General features: G+C 37.5%; 1 protein-coding gene across 1 annotated transcript; it reads right to left on the bottom strand.

The window, feature by feature from the left end:
• Positions 1-1,141: 1,141 nt before the first annotated feature.
• On the bottom strand, positions 1,142-8,632 carry LOC585955 (calcium-activated chloride channel regulator family member 3-like). The gene is made up of 4 exons (XM_030976344.1): positions 8,465-8,632; positions 2,208-2,508; positions 1,673-1,959; positions 1,142-1,390 (listed from the first exon to the last, which is right to left on the bottom strand). Exons 1-4 carry the CDS (start codon positions 8,630-8,632, stop codon positions 1,142-1,144), a joined length of 1,005 nt encoding a protein of 334 aa, XP_030832204.1.
• Positions 8,633-22,613: the final 13,981 nt, after the last annotated feature.

Raw genomic sequence — 22,613 nt, 5'->3', positions numbered from 1 at the left:
GCATCGTCTTCTTTCCCTAATAATTTAATAAAACGTCAAAGCTTCCGCGCTTCGTGCGGAAGGGGGCGGGGAACTGAATTCAGACAAGGATTAAGAGTCGAGAATGGTACAACGATTCGTCTTTTTTTAAAAATAATTTAATTAAATGTCAGAGCTTCCGCGCTACGCGCGGAGGAAGGGGAACTTGATTCAAACAAGGATTAAGAGTCGAGAACGGTACAACGAATCGTCTTCTTTCTCTAATAATTTAATGAAACATCAAAGCATCTGCGCTTCGCGCGGGACGGGGAACCCCCCTCCCTGCACCCACCCCCTAGGGACCGCGCGCTTTGTAAGTGATTCGCACGCTTCGCGTGCTCACTGCCGCCCCCTAAAATTAAATCATTGCTACGCGCTTGAGAGGATAATAACCCATATTCTCTGAAATGTTATCTTTATTGAGGGTGACTTGAAAAAAGTTAATAACTAAGTAAGGGATGGGATGCAACCTGCCACACGCTTCTACCTCTTGGCTGCTTTGATCCATTGCCGAAAATATTTGGACACCTATCATCCCCCCAACCACGGATACAAATCGACACCGTTGGTAAGCATGGTTGTTGAAGGTAAAGACCAGTAATGGTCATGCGATTGCATTGTGAAAGAAACGCTGTGGAATCGATCAGAAAAGGTTGATCATCTAGCATCTAGCATCTGCAAGGTTCTGGAATCATCAAAATGATAAGAAATTTGGACCATTCTTCGTAAAGTTACAAGCACTATACACAGAAAGATGTATATGGGACTACCCTATATCTCTCACAGTCCATGAGAGAAACAATTTACCAAATATATGAATTAGTAGGCGGTTTCCCGGCAAATTTTTTATCATCATGTATTAGTCAAAACATATTCTTTCACATGATTGGTAATGAGAGCTTCCATTTTATTTTTTGAAATTGGGGCGTTTCGAATACTGGTCTTTACCTTTAAGAGGCATAGTCATTCTCACGCATTGATTTGTCCTAAGGAACGTAAAGTAGTAGTATATTTATATTTAAATAATCCGATCCCACCCGAAAAGAAAATATGAAAGCAAAGGCATTGGGCCTAAAATTAAGCAATGGCTAAATTCGCACTGTCCTGAACAATAAAACAATCACTAACTTACCCCCATACTACCACTGATGTCAAGCACAAGTACTACACTTCTGATTGTAGATAGCTGGATTACATCGAATGTTGGAGTAGTGTTTGAGACAGGTTGGATACCTGCTTTGAAGTCTATTGTTCGCTCTGTCATCACCTTCCAAGCACTGTCACCACTGCATTTATTATTCATCAAGTTTGGTGCTAGAGGATTGTGTAAGTTATTTGGATCTGATTGATCGTCACTACAAAACTCCTCTATCTGAAATATTGATTAAAACACTCAATTTGATTTCAGATTATTAAAAACATTAATTGAACTAACTATTGAAAGCTTTTCAGCGATTAAAAAAAAAAGAGTTAGCATTTTATTATCTTCGCAAAATTAAGTATCTTGGCACATAGATGAGAACGGCAATGCAATTCCTAACTATATATATATATATATATATATTGTTGGAGGGGGTGAAGGGGGTGGTGGTGGGGCTTGAGCCCCTAACCCCCCTCTGGAACATCTACTGCTTGATTACGATGCCAAACTTACCGAATGTATATGAGCATCCTTGGTTCCAAATAACAGTGAAGCGGTCGCAGTCTGTTCTCTAGTATCAGGAACGAAGCGGCAATCGGAATCATAACCACCGTTAGGATTACTTTGGCATGGAGTTCCATCAGCTTTCTCAACATCTCCTTTGATCTTTAGAGAACAGCGGGTCCCTTCAGAACCTACACCGGGTGAGTCATAGGCAGGAGCACCAACGCCAACACCATCGTAGTGCTCCTTGAATAACCCCCAACGAAGGTAGCCCCAGCTTCGAACTAACATGATGTCTGTTTAAAATTTTAAAAATGAAAACAAAAAACAAAAAGAGACTCATTACAAAAAGAGACTCATTACAAGTCATGTTAAAACATGTTCATGCCTCTCTCTGTAAATGAGATCTGACCAAAATATTTTTCTTATTGGAGTAAGCCAGTATGTTAATTTCTTTTCTTGTTTTGCTTTCTTCTCTTTACTTGCATACTTCAGTATTCATATCATTAATAACATATTTTAATTTGCATCAATAGCAACCCACCTGTGGGACCAAACTTGTCTTCTCGGTACACCTCGTTTAGGATATAGCCCGGCGTCATGTGCATCAGAGTTCCTTCTTTCCCACATCCTGCTAGGTTATCGACAAACGGCTCGTCATCATGAAAGTTGTGCAGGATAATGTTGGCCGACTCCAGCGTTTCGGTTCGAGAAAATTGATACCCGCTCTGGATGGACCAAGTGTTAGGTACCAAAATCTTGATGTGCTTCCAGTAGACGTGCTGCTTGCTGGCAAGGTAGAGACGCTCAGATGCTGATGTAAACATCGTCTGAGAGAGAGAATGATAAAGAGGGAGAGAGAGAGAGAGAGAGAGAGAGAAAGATAAAGAGGGAGAGAGCAAGATAAATAAGTACTTGTAATACATCGTAGATAAGTGTTCCCGATTATATATTATTACACATATATAAACGTTACAATTTTTTAAAAATTGAATACCTTTTTTGGTAAACTAAATAGTTCTGCATAAATCTATTTATTGAGCTATTAAATATTATTGCATAGGATGCGATCCTATATTGATCGGGGAAAACATCAAGATAGAATTCGTGAAATTTCCTTTGCAATTTGTTTTTTTATGATAAGAAAGAGGAGATGAAAACAAGTTATTTATATATAGTTATTGATAAATGAAGAAATAAATAAATTAAATAATGAATACACAAAAATAATGTGTAACGACCAGGCTATATCAGAAAGTTAAAACATTTACATTACAAGGTATATTTTGTTAAATTAAATAAGGTTCAATATTGAAAATAAGAGTCGATTGGATTGTACAATCACATAATTAGATATAGATTTCAGACTTGAAATACTTTAGAAAGAAAAATAATCAGCATTCATCGCCCTCTCATATAATACCATGGGTGTCGATCCCGGGGGGGGGGGGATGGGGGGGGGGGATATATCCCCCCCCAATATTTCAGGTGGGGGGGTGGTCTGTACAATCATCCCCCCAATAATTCACCATAAAAAAATATTAAAAAATGAAGAGAAAAATTAATGATGAGAGTCCGATGAGAGTAGTTATTGGTTATTACTCGCAAGATGACCATTAATATACACATTTTGCTATATCATTTTCATAATACATACATATATACGAAGTAAATAAGACAACCGTATATGAGACAAGAATAAATTGAATTCTCGCTCATACAGCTTCATCAGGAATTGATGAATTTATTCAATTTGTTCAATCAACAGCATCATAGAAATGCAGTGCGCCAAATGCAAAGACGCAGCATCAAAAGCAACGAGCTAAATGTTAAGCGCGAAGCACAAAATTAGCAATCTGCAATGCACATCAGACAATCCTGGACAGTGTAAACAAAGATGAACTCTGTGACGATTTCGTGATGAGATCGGAGACAAGGAGAAAGATTTTCGGACATTAGTATGACTTCACTAGTTGTTATGTTGTTTCCGTTCACCCTTTTTAAAATTCACGTCATTGTATCTTTATTTTTATTTTTTTTCACTCATTTTATTTCCTGATATTTCCTAAAACATTTTTCATTTTTGGAGAAAGATTATTATGTCACAACTTATTTGTGACACAACTTATTTTCAGTGGGGAAACTGAATTCTGACAAGGATTAATATAGAGAATAGTACAACGAATCGTCTTCTTTCTCTAATAATTTAGCGAACAGGGCAAAGCTGTTTGGGGGCAACTGAATTCAGACGTGGATTAAGAGTAATAATCAAATGAAACGTCAAAGTACACGATACAACTAATCGTCTTCGTTTCCTAATAATTTAATGAAACGTGAAAGTTTCCGCGCTACGCGCGGAATGGGCGAAAATGAAACCAGACAAGGATTAAGAGTAATAATTTATTGAAACATTAAAACTTCCGGGCTTCGCGCGGTAGGGGGAAAACTGAATTCATGAAGGACACGATACAACAAATCGTCTTCTTTCTCTAATAATGTAATAAAATGTGAAAGCTTCCGCGCTTCGCGCAGGAATGGGCAAAAATGAATTCAGACAAGGATTACGAGTCGAGAATGGTACATAGAATCGTCTTCTTTCTTGAATAATCTAATGAAACGTCAAAGCTTCCGCGATACGCGCGGGGGAAGGGGAACTTGATTCAAACATTAATGATTAAGAGTAGAGAATGGTACATCGAATCGTCTTCTTTGTTTAATAATCTAATGAAACGTCAGAGCTTCCGCGCTACGCGCGGAGGAAGGGGAACTTAATTCAAACAAGGATTAAGAGTCGAGAATGGTACTTTGAATCGTCTTCTTTCAATAATGTAATGAAACGTCAGAGCTTCCGCGCTATGCGCGGAGGAAGGGGAAATTGATTCAAACAAGGATTAAGAGTCGAGAATGGTACATCGAATCGTCTTCTTTCTTTAATAATCTAATGAAAACGTCAGAGCTTCCGCGCTACGCGCGGAGGAAGGGGAATTTGATTCAAACAAGGATTAAGAGTCGAGAACGGTCCAACGAATCGTCTTCTTTCTATAATAATTTAGTGAAACGTCAAAGCTTCCGCGCTTTGCGCGGGGGGGGGGGGAGGGATTAACCCTCCCTGCACCCAACCCCCTAGGAACCGCGCTTCGCGTGCTCACTACCGCCCCCCTAAAATTAAATCCTGACTAAGCGCTTGGGAGGGGTGCAACTTGCCACACGCTTTTACCACTTTGGTAGCTTTGATCCATTGCCGAAAATATTTTGGCACCTATCATCCCCCCCCAACCACGGATACAAATCGACACCCTTGTATAATACAATGATAAAATACAATAATGATGCTTCCTTCTTTACCAAATATAGCCACATCTGTATGAATACTGCACTACTTGAGCGGGACAAAATTATTATTACTCCAGCAACTACCAGGTACCAATTACACCTGGGTGGAGAGTGGTAAATGTGGATTGATGTCTTGCCATTGTACGTTAGTGACGAGCTAGGATTCGAACCATCAATCCTTGGACTAAGAGTCAAGTAAAGGGACCACTATACCACGACCCCTCCACAATAGTGCGTGTAATGGTCTGCTTGTATTCTGAAATCAGGGCAAGAGGCGGAGTTCAGACCAGTTCCCATTATCATGGGTGTAAAGAGATTTACCTTAGAAACCACTTTACATGCACTCCAAGATATATGAAGTAGTTACTTTGCTATTATCTGGAATGATACAAATCTGTAAGACATACCAATGTAAGACAGTAAGAATAATGTCCTCCCCATAAATTCCCCGACTAAGAAATAACATGTTTACTTTAAATCTTGAGGCAGTTTTATCTCACTTGAAGGGGTACCCTTTGATTCATTATCATCTAATTCATATCAGGTTCTTATATGTTTTGTAATTAGCTAGTCATATTGTGTTGCAATAATCATGTTATTTATCTAAGTAAGAATTGATATAATGATAATATATAATGAATGTCGTAACTATTTTGCTGCTTGCATACATTCTTGAAGGCCTTTACTTGTACACATACAAACAAATAATATGATAAAAGGAACAAACATACACACACGCACCCAATTACACCCACACATACAAGTCGATATCTAGTAATGACATTGACTATCTTCGTTATCTTACAAACAAGGTATATTAATAATTACTTTGATATCTAAACCTTTGAAATGAATTTAAATCATGAAATAATGCGTTCAAAAATTGTCATTCTGTCTGTGACAGATAAATGTATTTTATAGACTCCATAGTGGGTTCATTTTATTCCAATTTTAAATAATTCAAAGTAATACTTTTTGACAAATATTTTACTCTTTGAATCGCCTTATCTGCTCCCGAGGTTAATATTTAAGCATGAATCGATTATGTGATATATCTTTCTATTTTGTGATTGTGATATATTTTCGCCCATACATTGTAAAATAATGAACAGTGGATTATGTTGCATTTATGTTTGCTTATAAAATGATAAAAAGCTTAGTTATCATTATGTTGCAGTTTTGTTTAAACTATGTTTATGTACGGAAAAGAATTGGAGCTTTGAGAAATAAAATTAATGAATACAACAAAAACAAAAAACAGGGGGAGAGTTAAAACGCTAACAATACAACGTCGCGTTTATGTATTGGATAAAGGTCTTTCTTGTAAAATTTCATGGAGGTACGTAAAATATTCACCAAAGTTAAGTCTCTATCAAACCAGTATTACGATCAAATCTTCTTTCCTATGAGAAGTTTGAATTTATTCTGCAAATATTACCGTGGGGGTATCTTTAAAAAGAAGCTTAATGTATTAAGCATGGACATAATGGTCGACACCCAGCCCTCTCAATCAAAATGAAAGAATTACTCATGTTCAAAAAAGGGATTTTATAGCTCATTCTATCATTTGCTCAGGTGGACAGTAAAGTGTAAAGATAAGATAAGTTTTGTATTTCTTTGCGTTTGAAGCAATTTTGTAGAGGTAAGGGAAAGTGGAGTTATTCGGAACTCATTTCACAAACAGGCCTCTACTTTAAATACAACGAATTACATTTTTAAATATGTTAATATTAATCATGTCTCGAACCCATCTAGTTGGACAAGGCAGTACTATTTAACATAGATATAAACATGCAGAACAAATTTGTTTACATCAGGAACATTGTATTTCAAGTAAAAAGAAATGTCACAGATGTTATATATGGGTTTATTTATGAAAGAGAATAAAACTGGATTCAGTTTACATCCAATTCCCGCCAGCGATGTTTTCAAGCCCTATCGTAAATTTTACAATTATATGCAAAGACCAAAAAAAAAAAGTTATTTTTTAAAAATCAATGCTATAGAAACCAGGACCTGTTTATCCAAAAATTAATCAATATAATCTTAAAGTAGCAGGAAGATAATAGACTATTCGTAAGTGTTGATTTTCTTTGTATTCCTTTCTTGTGTCAATATTCAAATAATTTATGTTGGATTGTTTCTGTTAAAGCCTATTTTAAGTGTTGGGAGCTCCAAACATATGATGGCAAGATTTCACTTCAAGTGTACAATGAACTGAAAGAGGGTGACATCTAACACTGAATTCTGTTTAGGTCGGATTTGGAGTTAGTTGAAGTGTCGAAATTTTGTTGCACAAATAAGTTTTCAATTTCATAAAATGTTTCGACTGAGTCCTAGGCCCAAAAGCCCCAATAAAGTGTTAGGGGCCCCGAAAGTTGCTGTGAATTCTTATGACATTTCACTTCACTGTTGTAATAATGTGAAAGAGGATGTTATATAATACACATTTCTGCAAGGATTTTCAAAATAAATATGTTCGAAGCCGAATATTGATGAAAGAATACAAAAATTAGGTTTTCTGTGTACAACACAAAACCTTAAGCGTCGAACACATTTTTTTTTTCACTTGTTGTTTTCGCTACAGAATATTAGTCTGAACGAATTATGTCTGTGTGGTGCGAATGCATCTTCAAGCTAAGCTTGCCCTAACTTTGTTTAAACTGTTTGACATACAAATTCAACAACACCCAAAATTAGATTAAAACAATCACGAAAGTAAAATATTGTTTTGTAAAATGACCGAGGAACTCTTCAATGAATAAGTCCATGAATGAACAAATGAATATACAACTGAAAAAAAGATAAAAAGAAAGTCAATCTAAATCACAGGTAAGATATGTTAATAACAAATTGAAAGCAAATTTGTTTTTAGTGTAGAATTTTAGATAAATTCAAATATGTAAATCAACTGCAAGATTTTCAACCTATATAATGTTTTAAACCCCAGTTAATGGAACGATTTTGACAACGATTTATTCCTAATAGATCTAGATAATAGTATACATTCCCAGATTTTATTGAATAATAATTTGCGAGTGTTTGTTTTGCTTGACTAATAAAGCATGTGTTTGCTACAATGCTAATCAACTAGGAGACCTACGTCCTTTAAAGTCATTACCGGATAGTAATGCGGATTAATGCCTCACTAAAGGGCAGTAATATAGCACATCGACACGGTTTTGATCCTGGGGCCTAACAGTACGAGGCCATTGCTTTGCCACTGAACCACGACTGTACGCAGCGGGGGCTAGGGTAGAGGGCAGCCCCCACAAATTAAAAAAGAAAGAAGAAAATGTAATAAATTATCAATAATTCTATGTATTCCCCCCCGATCCCCAACATAACAAAATTATTTGTGCGGCCATGCCTTGAACAATAATGCATGGCTGTAAACAAAATATACCACCTTTATGACCAACAGTGTATATTATGAAATTATTGATCTTTAAAACAAATTCACATTACTTTGATGTTGTCGATGATGTTGAGATCCTCAGCTACATTCTTGTCGATTGCGATGAGTAGATTCGAGTAGGCTCCATTGTTTAAGTTGATGGTATTTTTCTGGCCCGTTACTACTTCAACAAGAAATATTTCCAAGAGTAGAATCGTATAAATAACCCTTTTCTCCATTTTACTTCAATTATTCTACAGTAACAGTTCCTGAGATAAAGAGCGAATAAAAATCTTCTTGCCTTTTAATGCCTTTATAGTCTTGAATCTTACTTGATAACGAAATGTAACATTTCATTCTTTGAAAAGGATACTTAATTCTAAAACTAATAAATTCTAATCATCAAAAGCGAACAAAGTTCGTGTTTGCTAGTTGCCACAGTTCCATACATCCACAATGACGCATGGAGACGATGATTTTGGATGCGCAGTTTTTAACGGACTATTGAGAAGAAGGGGAGAAGTAAAGATAAAGAAGAAGAGGAAGAAGAGGAGGAGGAGGCGCAAGAACATAAAGAAGAAGAAGAATAAGAAAAGAAGAATAAGAAGAAGGAGTAGAAGAAAAAAGAAGAAGAAGGAGAAGGAGAAGAAAAAGGAGAAGAAGAAGTAGAAAAAGAAGAGGAAGAAGAAGAAGAAGCAGAAGAAGAAGACGAAGAAGAAAAAGGAGAAGAAGAAGAAGAAGACGAGGAGGAGAAGAAGAAGAAGAAGAAGAAGAAGAAGAAGAAGAAGAAGAAGAAGAAGAAGAGGAAGAATGTTATATTGTAGTGCGCTGGATAAAGCACACAGACATTCAGAGAAAATGATTTCATATAGTTATTTCACTAATTATAATACTAATAATACGAAACATAGATCGTTTTTACGGTCTCATAATAATGTATCGATGGCTCTAATATGTAAAAAGAAATGAGATTTACAAAAGCGAATGTTTTATATTCAACGAGACGATTTAACATACACCGTATGTCAAAATGATCAGTTTGTAAAATTGATCAATTCTCAAATCAGTTATCAACTGATCAAATATTCTTTTTGGCAAAGAGCAAAATTTGTCATTTCATTAAACGTTCATCAGGTCACGTAGATGATTTGATTGCACATCCCATTAACATTCATATAAAATGCAGGCGTCAGAATTTCCCCGCATTATATTTACACAGGCTATCTTTATTTGCCCTGGTACTATCTAATAGTTGTTTAAATGTGTATAATTAAGAAGAAATGCATATGGAGTTCAAAGATCTGCACCAGAAGAAAACATTTTCCAACTAACCTTATTTCACTTTAACATGTGAGAAATGCAAACCACTAGCGACTTTTGGTCGTTTGCTACAAAATAGACAATATGTGAGGTACAACTGTAGTGTATAGTTTTGCATATCTTGAAAGCAGGTACGACATCTTTATGTCACGTATTATAATGAAAAGCTATATTAATAAGTTAATCATCTCTTTTATCTCTCTTTATCCTTCTCCGCTCACAACATAATTTGATCTGAGTCCTTTGTTAAATAAAAACAGCAAGACATTTTTCGATTTTCGGTGGATCAGAGCGTTCATTATATTTCTAGTCTGTTTTGTTCTATCCATCAATCAAGATATTCATTACGTTCAAGGTCAGACCCCATTCTTCTGCAAATTCCCCACATCAATTCGAAGAAGGGTCAACAAAATATAATTTTTTCTGGTCCCTCTATTTGGAATAGTCTCCCATTAAGCATTCGTTCCTGCACCTCTGTCGCATCATTTAAGAGAAATCTAAAAACTCATTTGTTTTCTTTGTAATTGTTATTTTTAGAGTGTAATGCACTTGGAGGGCATATAATTATTCTGTTTTTATTTTAAAATGTAAAGCGCTTTGAACATGTTTATGTAAAGGCGCTCTATAAATATTAATATGTATGTATGAATGTATGTATTAAAAAATGGCAAAAAAAAAATATATATATAAAAAAGCATGTATTCAGATGAATGGCATTTTAGAGAATATCATTCGTTTGATCTAATTATATATTACAATGAATACATACAGTCTTTAAGTGATTAGCGTACATGTCGATCGTTAACGTGTATTATCACGAAATTTAAACTTAAACATCTGAAATTATATTCATCTTTATAGGTTATGTCATAACAAGATGACGTGGATCCTGATCAAATGATTAGTCGAAAGAGGACATATGACCAGGCAACAAATTTCATCCTTACACGTAACCAGTCATAAGAAAGTGCAAACGAAGGTTTATAAAGAAATTAAAGATTGCTGGTTGATCTAAATTTGTCAGTCGACTTTAGATCTATGGACTTTGGGAAGAGGATGTTATACCCACATGACAAACATCCTCGTCAATAATTAACAAAACAAATAATAGACATTATAATATTAGGATATTAGTATAACAATTATCGCCGCTTGTCACCCTGGAAACAGTCCAAACAGACTTTGTTGTGGACACTTCGAATGACTTGAATAGTAATGTTTCTGTAATGAATTAATTAGGATGTATGACAAATCATATAATAATGGAAATTCCATTAAAATTATTGTTCCTTTAAGTTCTCAAGAATTTAATGATTGTACTACTTATCTTTGTGTGCATTCAATTGGCAGAGATGGAATACTGTCAGGGAGACGGCAATCAAAAGATAGACTTGTTAGGGAGTGCTGCTTTTGATGGTTTCTGTTTTGTATTAATGGTTTGGATGTAATTTGTATTCATAATACTTATTTTGGATTTTGGATATAAATGATTTTATTTTATTTGAAATTTGATTTGATTTATAGACAGTTCAGGGGATAGGTGTTAGTTATAAGTGCCACCGCGGATAACCATTTATGAGTATGATGTAATGTGTTCATGTAGGTATTTTGTGCGAGTGAGGTGCTTTTACGTGTACGTGTGCGTGTGTGCGTATGGGCGTGTGTGTGAGTGTGTACGCGCTCACGTGTGTGTGTGTGTGTATGTGTATGTGTTTCTCTTGGTTATGCGCAGTGACATGGACGTTGACGCTTTCCTCCTGATTGGGACATGGGGGGGGGGGGGGGGGGGGGAGAGGGGGATTGTTCAAAGAAAATTATATACGTTTTTGCATATCTGCAAAAAGAAATCTGTGTGTTTGTGTGCATGTTTGGTATTTTGTTTATATCATGTTAACTCTAATTTGGTAACCTTGACATTTTTCTATTTGCTTTTTAATTTTTAGTGAATAAAGAACATGAAATATATCATTTTCAAGTATCTGGCGTCACCTGCGCCTGAGAGGGACAGCGAACTGAATCCATGTAACCCCCGTATCTCTCAGGTTTAAAAAAACTGGGATATGCTGGTGTTTCCCAATACTCCATTACGAGGGGTGAAGTTGGTTTTTATAATCAATGAGGTTGAATTCATCCATGTAATACATTATGCTTTTATCGTTTATAATGTAGAGGTGCCGTGGTCTAGTGGATATGCCATCGGACAGGGGATCACTAATGTCTTTTGGCAAGATATTAATCTACATCTGTCATACTTGACCTAGGTGATGTGAATGAGTGCCTGGCAGGGATTAATTCCTTAAAACGCTAGAGCGCCACAATGGCAGCCGTGCTGAAGCCGGGATGATGATTGTGTAGCGCCAGGAGTGTCAGGTCTGACAGACAGGAGAGCTATACAAAAACCCACACTTATTATTATTATCGTTATTATTATATAATTTGTATTATTATTGTTGTTTTTAAATATGTTTTAGTTTTACATTTGAAATTAAAAGAGCCTTAATGTCGATTAAACTTTGATCACTTTTTGCACCACTTAACAATTCACAGTATTCATTTAAACAAGAATAAAAAAAATAGTTGCTGCCGTTAGTACAATCATTAAATAATTATCTCCTTTAAAGATAAAGCTCGTAAATTGAAGTCGTGGGTTCAAGCCCCTTTCGGCAAGACATTACTCTACATGACTAGATTTACCACGCTACACTAAGGGTACCAGTGGGTAGAATTCGAGTGCTTGTGAGCATTGACATCGGTAGCCTAGATAGCATTCGTTAAACCCAAAGTACGTTTTGAAAACTGTATATTACTGTTACGATCATTATGATCATTATTATAATTATTATTATTGTCATTGATATTTTTTAATTATTATTATAATTTCTTTCATCCATATTCAAAGACAAATCATCCCTTTCTTATTCAAATAATTAATCATTGATTTGTATGTGGCAGACAATTCCTCTTTCTCAATGATCGAACTCTTCTATCGCGCATTGCACTTTGTCCAAGTTTCTAGGATACCAGTTTATAAACATTAGGTTATCATCTCCAGAATCAGATATCAATTAGGTTCAAGAATAACATTACACTCACATTAAGGCATTGATTACACTACTAAAGGAAGAGACGAACGAACGCTAAAAACGCATACTTTCGCCATACTTGATGGTATATGCTGTATTAACACAAAAATGTCTCCGACTAGAATCTTGTTTCTTCTGGTAAGTGTCTTGGTCATCTTCAACTCTGGAGTATTAAGTCAGGATGTCAATCGAATCAGTCTAGAAGATGGAGAATTCAAGAATGTACTTGTAGCCATCGACGAAGGTGTTCAAGAGGACCCCGCCATTATTCAAAACATCAAGGTTCGTATTTAGTGAATCTTTTACAGTGCGTCCCAGAAAAAACGAAACCGAGAAGTAGCGATGCTTTATCATAACTTAATCACAATTATAGTTAACAAATGACACATATTTGGAAAGCTTAGATCAAGAATATACTTGTAGCCATCGATGAAGGTGTTCAAGAGGACCCCGCCATTATTCAGAACATCAAGGTTCGTATTTAGTGAATCTTTTACAGTGCGTCCCAGAAAAAACGAAACCGAGAAGTATCGATGCTTTATCATAACTTAATCACAATTATAGTTAACAAATGACACATATTTGGAAAGCTTAGATCCTCTTCTTTCATTTGATGCAACTCATATGATTCATTTCTTACGCATGAGTGATTAAAAGCAATTTGAAGTCAGGAAACCAAAAAGTCATTTGGCGGGCGGTATCTGAATTTTAAAACGAAAATCACATTTCTAGAAAGTTCAAATTCTGCCCTTTCAGGAAAAATGAGCAAGGAATAACAAAGTTTTGTTTGTTTTAAGTAAGGCTTGCATTTCCATGCTTTGATCAAACGAGTTCGTTTTCACTGGCTACCTGCCGTAGCAACACACAGGGTTGACAAAAGATTTAACTCCGTTTCGTTGATGGTCAGCCATGCACATAGAAGACGAAAGACCTGATGCATGACTGATCTTCAACGAAACGGAGTTACATGTAAGTCTTTTGTCAACTCTGTTTGTTGCTACGGCTACGAGAGCCGGCCGGGCACCGGCCGAAAATTCCCAAAATGTCCTGTTTTTACCCGCCGTACTGGACCCGGAGTGTATATGTTGAAGCTCCATAACGATCTGTTTAAGAACTTCATGGACGGGTTCATGGGTGTCGATCCCGGGGGGGGGGGGGGGGGGCAGTGGCGGATCCAGGGGGGGGGGGGGGGGCCCGGGGGGCCCGGGCCCCCCCTTGAGAAAAAAATCATGTAAAATCACGTGATTTTTACCTTTTTTGGGGTTGGGCCCTCCCCCTGGCTCTCAAGGGGGGGGGGGGGGGTGCAAATTGAATTTTTTTTTGAGGATCAAAAAAAAAAAAAATGTGCTCACTACCCCCCCCACTGAGCGAATTTTTGACCGGCGCGTTTTTCAAATTTTCGGGAGCAAAAAAAAAAAAAGTTGGGCCCCCTCCCCTAAGAAATCCTGGATCCGCGCCTGGGGGGGAGGGGGGGAGGGGGGTATTACTCGCAAGATGACCATCAATATACACATTTTGCTATCTCATTTTCATAATACATACATATATAAATAGACAACGAAGTAAATGAGACAACCGTATATGAGACAAGAATAAATTGAATTCTCGCTCATACGGCTTCATCAGGAATTGATGAATTTATTTAATTTATTCAATCAACAGCATCGTAGAAATGCAGTGCGCCGAATGCAAAGCCGCAGCGTTAAAAACAACGAGCTAAATGTTAAGCACGAAGCGCAAAAGTCCAAAAAAAAAAGCAGATAATGGGAGAGAGAGAGAGAGATAATGAGAGACAGAGAGGATAATAACCCAGGTAGCAAGCCCATGTGGGTCCCATATTCTCTGAAACATGGGCCCCATATTGAAAACCATCTTGGGCCCTAAGGCATCTGCACCCAAGAAGCATATGGGACCCATATGGGTAAACCCATATAAGACAGATGGGACCCAGATGAGACCCATACCAAACTGGGCCCAAATGGGTATGTCCTGCTTAATCCCATCTGGTACCCTTATGGGTTAACCCACATTTTCCCCATGTGTTACCCATATGGGCATATTCATATTCTACCCATATGTGTACGCCTAGCTCATTCCAATCTGGGACCCATACGGGCTGGCCCAGATAGATCCCATATGGGTTACTAAATATTGGCCCCATATGGGATACATATATGGGTTCCATTTAGCTCAGATGGCACAAGTGACCCAGATCATCCCCGTATGGGCTTGCCACCTTGGAAAAAGGGAAAAGGGGAAGAAACGGGCAGAAGAAAAAAGGAAGTGGGAAGAGAAAAGGAAGAAAGACAAGAGAAAGAGGGACATATATGTATTCCAGCATTTTCTTCAGGGAACTGATGTGAATGGGCGAGGATTTTCGGAAATTAGTATGACTGATATTTTAAATATTTACGTCATTGTAGCTTTATTTGTTAGTTTTCTCACTCATTTTATTTCCTGATATTTCCTTTAAAAAATTCACAACAAGCTAAAAGTTAAAGTGTCGTGTATTTGTTTAACTCTTTTAATTTGGGCATTATTGCCAAGAAAAAATTATCAACCAATTCCTCTATATAAAGAACTCTTAAAGGTAAAGGAAAGCATCTGAGCAAGAATATCACATGACTTTTGGCCAGTTCATTCTGAAGTGATTTTTAAGCTATGTGGGGTTGATGATGCGTTTTTTCTTCATAATGCAAGTAAAGTAATAAAATATTGTATCATTGAAGAGAAAGGGGGTTTTGTTTAAATGACAGCATGTAGGAGACGAAACTTTCAGTTTGTTCCCTGATTCATACTCAGTATCTATTTTGTTTTATTGATTTCATCCATTTCTTTGTTTATTTATATCTCTACATGTAAAACGTTTGAAGAGCTATTTTCCGAAAGGAGCAAAATATTTTGATAGCAAATGGAGATAATGAGATACACTTTTCTCTATTTACGAGAGAAATTATGAACACATGCATCTTTTAATAACAATTTTCCATAGACACCTGAACAAAATCGGGTAAACAAAGAGTTCTTTCTTAAGTTACACACATGGATCTAGTGCCTCTTGAAAATAAGCTCTTTGTATGTAATAATAATAATAATATTATGTTTTTTTTATATAGCGCTCAATACACCGATCCAACGATGTACATAAACGAGCAATACAACAGAATACTCCAGTTCGATATTTTGGAGAAAGATTATTATGTCACAACTTATTTTTGTTTTATTGAAAAGCTGATGTAGGCCTATGTATTGTATTCAAACGCAACAAGCATACCATAGTTAAGGTGTTTTTGAAGGTTAGAATGTTATTAAGTTTGAAATTTTGTATATATCCTGCTGGAAAGAACACACTCATTCACACTCATTCACAATGTGAACCACAGTGTGAATCAAAGTGTGAAATCACTGTTCACACTGTGAATGAGTGTGTTCTTTCCCTTTCCGGTTATCCACACTGTGAACCACAATGTGAAAACGCGCCCAATTTAACATTGTGGAGCACACTGTGATTCACAGTGTGAAACACAGTGTGATTCACACTGTGAATGAGTGTGAATGAGTGTGTTATTTCCTTCTCCGGTTATTCACACTGTGAACCACAATGTGAAAACGCGCCCAATTTAACATTGTGGAGCACACTGTGATTCACAATGTGATTCACACTGTGAATGAGTGTGAATGAGTGTGTTCTTTCCAGCAGGGTAACACCCTTCAAATAATAATGCACCTTTTATAGTTTTTGAAGAAAAAAATAGTGCTCTGGTCAGGGCCTTAGGGGAATATTATGCTCATATTTGAGAGCGTATCTGGTATGATAAGTATATCTGGATGAAGAAGGAGATAATGAAAATTTGTTGTTTGGTAGATGGAACGTAAGTTTTATATTATGTTTTTAAGAAACAGACAGTTTGTATGAGATCAGGGGTTGAAATTTTCTGTCATTTTGAGAACCAAATTTTGCATCAGTGATATTCTGTTTCACTGAATTGAGTTTCCCGCAGACAGGATTCAGTTGGTTTAATTAAAGAAGGAATAGAGTCAAATGAAGAACCAAAAGCAATATGTTTTTCATTTACTAATGAGAACTATGTTTTTTTGAGATCTCCTTACACAGAATATTGGAATGGGTTTTTCACGATGAATGTTGTTTGGAGACATCAATATTCATAAAATGTATGTTTCTATCACCGGGAAATAAGGAATTTTATGTCTACATGAACCTTTCCTGGTTGCTTATTAATGCATTTGCCCACTGGTAACATAATACTTTCACAAGTTGATATCCCTCACCATTGGATTTTTTTTGTTGGTAATGTCTAAATTTCGTTTAAAAATAGATGATATCTGTCTGGTAGGCCTACACTACAGGCAAGAGTCAGGACTAACATTTAGCATGTTATTAATTTTATTACCACTCTTATATTATCTTTATTGAGGGTGACTTGAAAAAGTTAATAACTTGGAAGGGAGGGGTGCAACCTGCCACACGCTTCTACCTCTTGGTTGCTTTGATCCATTTCCGAAAATATTTTGGCACCTATTACCCCCCCCCCCCAACCACGGATACAAATCGACATCCCTGGACGGGCTCGAGCTGGCTAGTACGGGAGAATGCTCTAGAACTTTGGGCCTGTTCAAAAACTTCCCCGTCCTGCAATTAGACAGAGTGATAACGTAGTTAAAACAAGGAGGACGAACTACAAACTGACTAATTACCGTACTTTGAACGGAATTGCCGTACTTCGATCGTACTAGGAACGTGTTACAACTTGCTGTAGTCGAGCAACAATTAGCAGCAGTATAAGCCCCTAGTTCTCACTAGGTTCTGGAACCGTCCTAAAATGTTTTAAACGGGTTATGGTTCGGGTAGAATGTGTAAATGAGGTATATAATACGATCCTAGATCGTTCATAAACAGTCCTCAATACAGTCAGTTCATATTAAGTGTAGATCGGGTAAATTTGCCATTTCCAAGCAGTCCAAACTATTACCAAAGTAATATGTTTAAACCAGTTCCTAACTAGTTCTACTTGGTTTCCAATACATACCTCCAAACCGTTTCTAACTAGTTCGCAACTTGTTCTAACTAGTTTGTTACCCGACCACCCCGATCAGGGGCAGGTCAACTCGTCCTCATCTCGTTTTTAGTGCGTTCGAACGCGAGTCTACAGGCTCGGGGGCTATGCAAACTCAGCGCATTCATTTCTGTTCAATTATACTACTGCTAATTGATGCTCGACCACGTCATGTTGTAAAACGTTCCTATAAGGAAAGAAGTACGGCGATTCCGTTTGTTTTACGTCCATCTCGTTTTAAGTATGTTGTCATTCCGTCTACTGCAGGGCGGGGACATTTTTTAACAGGCCCAAAGTTTATAGAGCACCCTTCCTGTCCGGGCCCGTTCATGAACTTTTTAAACAAATCGTAAACAGTTGCTACCACGTTCACTCCGTTTGCACACAGTTTGAGCCCGTTTGGCAACTTTTTACAGAACGTAGTGAGAACTAGTTCGGTGTGATGGGGGCCTGGCACTGCCGCATCGAATAGGTTTGAACCCGGGACCTCCCGGTTACGAGATTACTGCTCTACTGCTGAACCAAAGCGCCTCATTCATGTACCTTCACTTTTCATATACCTCCACGAGATGCCAAGTATACTACAGAAGCACAAATTGAAATGATGTCATTTGCCGGACCATCTTTCTGTGAATTTCCGAGTTTGGCATTGGCATACAGATTTTGAGCTTTAAATTAAACTAACGATATTTATACTGATGTATCCTATAATGATGCAATTTAATGAAATAAACAAAAATGCATGAAGTTCAACCTGTTAAAGACGGCAAATGCAGATTATTTCTTCATTATAAACATGAAAAGTGAACTTATTATTTGCCTATTTTGTTTATATTTTTCTGTGTAGGATATGTTTATGATGTCCGTAAGATAAAAATAAGTGTGATTTTGGCCATTTTCCCTTTGTATTCAAGTTTTGACGAGGTCCCTTACGTTTCTCACTTTCTGATCAAGGTCTGACACGTTTTTCACGTTCCTGCAAGGCTTTCTACGGAGGAACCGTAGACGCCGGGCAGCTTTGGGGCACGTTTGAGCCCACGGTATAAAAAGAAGGCCTCCCAAGCAATAGCAATCCTCTTTATCTGGCGTCGGTGAACGGCGAGGATCTTCAGGCTGCTAACCACTCTACTGGTGATGGTGGTGCAGGACCGGGGGGGGGGGGGGTTCTCGTACGTCTTGGCTTCTTCGTTGGCATTGCTTGGCCTTCTTTTTTCAAACCTTGGTCTTCTCTCTCCGTATTATAGATGCACTAATGTGTCGTCGATTGTTCAGACTCGAATGTAACTCCCCTGCCGGGCCCGGCTTTTATATACTCCCTCCCAGACATGGCGCACCGTGTCAGACCGTAGTAGAATGCAACGCGCTGTAGCGCGCCGGGCTGGTAACCGTCACACGCCGAGACACAGCCTGATTGAACGCGACGAAACGGCTACCATACACCCTATCTTGCCGTGAGAACCGTGAAACAACGCGGCAGAACGTGACAAAACTTGAAAGGACCGTGAGATGCCGGGGAATACACAGGCTTCCCGTCCCACTACGGACCGCCTCCAAGTTTTGTTACGGCACATTACGTACTTTCACGTTTTGTTGAGTTCACCTCGTTTTACTACGGCCTACTAAGTTTCTCATTGCACCGTGACTGCCGTGGAATTTTTTTTTGACAGTTCAAAAATCTGGCCAAGCATCCACGGCAACCGCGGCCTGTCACGTTTGTCCATTCCGTCCCCCGCGTTGTCTCACGTCCATCCTATGTTGTCCACGGTGGCTTGACAAGGGGTTGCCGTGGCCGCTGGGAACAAAGTGGAAACGTAGCATCAGCAGTGATTCTAGTTTCTGGAAAATGATATGTGATTTCTTGAATTCTTCTGTGCTTTCTTTATAGCCTGGTAATTGGGATATAACAATTTTTCACAATGAGGGGTCCAATGAGACTGTAGGAGTGACGGTAACGACGAAACCAAGGCAGACTGGTGAAGAAACTACGGACGTTCACGTCTTCTTAAGCGCAAGGGTTAGTAACCATTACTATGATTAGAAATATTTCTTGAATAAAACTACAACGTCCGCTGTGGGCATTGGCCTACTTATTCAAACCACGAGCGTTTAAGGAAAGTCCAACGTGAATTTTAAGTAAGAATCGATTCACTTTTGAGAATTAAGAACCGGATGAATGGTATAACGTTTAAAAGTGATAATTGTATTTAATTTTTGTATTACTACTACATCTCTCTAGCCGTACATTTTATTTTGCCATACGATTCGATGTTTGTCATAAAGATATGGGTCGGAGTTTCTGTTATTGACGGTAGGAGGAATAATGAAACGTTTATATATTACGGAGGGGATCTTCCATTATAAAAAAAGGAGAAAAAGGAAAGAAAAGTAAAAGCTTAAAGGGAAATCGGACCTTAATAGCCAACAACTCTGAAAGAAAGCAGGAAAATCAAAGAAGAAGACTGGTGTACGTTTGAACGAAATCGGACAGTACATAAGAAAGCTATTTATTTTGGAAAACTATGCGTATGGGAACTTAAATTTGGCTGAATCGGGAATGTGATTGTGATGTACTGCCGGACAACTCTCCCGTTTGTTCCAACACATAAAAATTACCTTTTCAAACATGTTTGACTTGGGAGAGTCTTCTCTCTTTAGAGGACCGACAGAAATATACTATTCATGATATATTTTGAGTGGTCACCAAAGGGAGAAGATACTTAGGAGAAAAACAGAAATTTATCAAATTTTTGCACATGGCAAACGGGAGAGTTGTCCGTGATTAGCTCCAGGTGGTGTCATATTTCAATCGTTCATAATTCTGTTATTATTGGTCTGATTAGTTTTAAAGTTTTGCCATTCTTTTACTCTTATTTTTCAGCTTTCCTATTAATGAACATATTACAAGATCTGACCAGTATGCATATACCTATTTCTTCGATGCAATTGTTATCTTTTTTTGGTTACAGAACGTCAACTTCACGGCAGACCCTAAGCTAGGAATCTTTGCACTGGTTCAAAGAGGTCACAGTGTCGTCAAGAATGCAGACGTTCAAGCTGTTGTTGAAAATTCGATAGGTTCTATTACAACACAAATTCCTTTCCATGATAAAGGCACAGGTAGATATTAGCTTGGATATCCATATTTATATCTGTAAAGCGCTTTGAGAGGGTCTCCGGTCCTGAAAAGCGCTATTATAAGTACAAGCTATTATCATTATTAGTATTATTATCCCACAAGACAGACAGACAGACAGACCGCGAAACAATCAACCCACAAGACAGACGGACCACGAGACCGATAGCCCTTGAATACCGAGAGCACACGAGACCGCCAACCAATGGGAAAGACATCCAACATACATTCGTAAACCCTCACAAAAGTCTCGGGAAACCCTTCCTGTGGGCCTTCGGTCTAGATAACCTCAGATAACTTTTTCCGAAAAGCTCTCAGGCTGTCGGCTTAGTTGACTGGAGCCGATATATATTTCATGTTTCATGCCATTCTCGTGAGGAGACATTCATGCAATAAACCCATTGAAATCCGAAATCAAGAACAAATTCAAGAATCGTATCGGAAATATAAATAAGGTTGAATGTCAATGTCGTGGTATAGTGGATACATCACCGGACTATCGAGTACATGGTTCACAGTCCGAGTCCCGCCGCGGTACTTATTTCATATGGAAAGACATATGTCAATCCACTCAGGGGTAGTAAATGGGGTGTGATGAACATATTCCTGGAAAAATTTTCAGCACCTTAGAGCAGCTGGGCTAAGGCCAGGGTAACAAGAGGCTTACATATTGTACTTTGAAAGCACCTTAAGCATTGATACGTGTACATCGGAAATGTAGCTATTATTGTCATTGTTTTTAAATATTTTTATTTTTTTATTATCATTATAATCACCATATGATAAGTTAAACACACTTTGATAATTCATAGAATAGTTTAGTATTATGATTGATTAATGATTCCAGGATATAATTTAGCCATTGTCATACCATATTATTTTAAAAGTATCACATATATTTTCAGGTTCCGATTTCATGAAGGATGACGGAGTATACTCGGGATACTTCCTAAACTTCGATGCCGATGGTAGATATAATGTCACGGTAAACGTTCTTGGTGCAGCCGCTTCACATATCAGTCGCACAAACAGAAGTAAGTAGTACACTTTCGGGTTTAATGAGGATAAGCACAACTGACCAGTGCCCCTTTTTAACCCTTTTTTCTATTGTTCCTTTCTTCCATATTTTTTCTTCGTCAGTATTGTTTCGCCGTCTTTTGGAGAGTCAGGATCGATCCTGTCTCAGAGTAGTGACAATAAATTATGATTACAAAGCAAAGTGTATTATTGACCGTTAACAAGAACATTCTATATATAGGACTTCGTTTGAGGCGAAACACATGAAGAAATAAATAGTGTTTAGGTTCAAACTTAACTGGTGTAAAACCGATTTAAAATGTAGTGAATCAGAATTAGGTAGATTGAATAGCTTATGGTGAGAACTATTCTTGAATATCATTCATGTTTGGTCTTTGAACTATCAAATCATAATATACTCATGATTTTTGAGCTAACGAGAGGTATTCCGATAATTTGTTTGTCCAGTAAGATTACATCCATACAAAGATAACGTTCCAATTTCGAGAAACAACTATATTAAACTTGTATTGTCAATACAAAACGTCCTTGTTTTCACGAAGTGACGGTAGTGAGGAAAATCGTAACGCAA

The sequence above is a fragment of the Strongylocentrotus purpuratus genome, unplaced genomic scaffold, assembly GCF_000002235.5.
Source record: "Strongylocentrotus purpuratus isolate Spur 01 unplaced genomic scaffold, Spur_5.0 spur5_scaffold_9, whole genome shotgun sequence".
NCBI lineage: Eukaryota > Metazoa > Echinodermata > Echinoidea > Camarodonta > Strongylocentrotidae > Strongylocentrotus > Strongylocentrotus purpuratus.
This window is presented reverse-complemented; position numbering and strand designations above follow the sequence as displayed.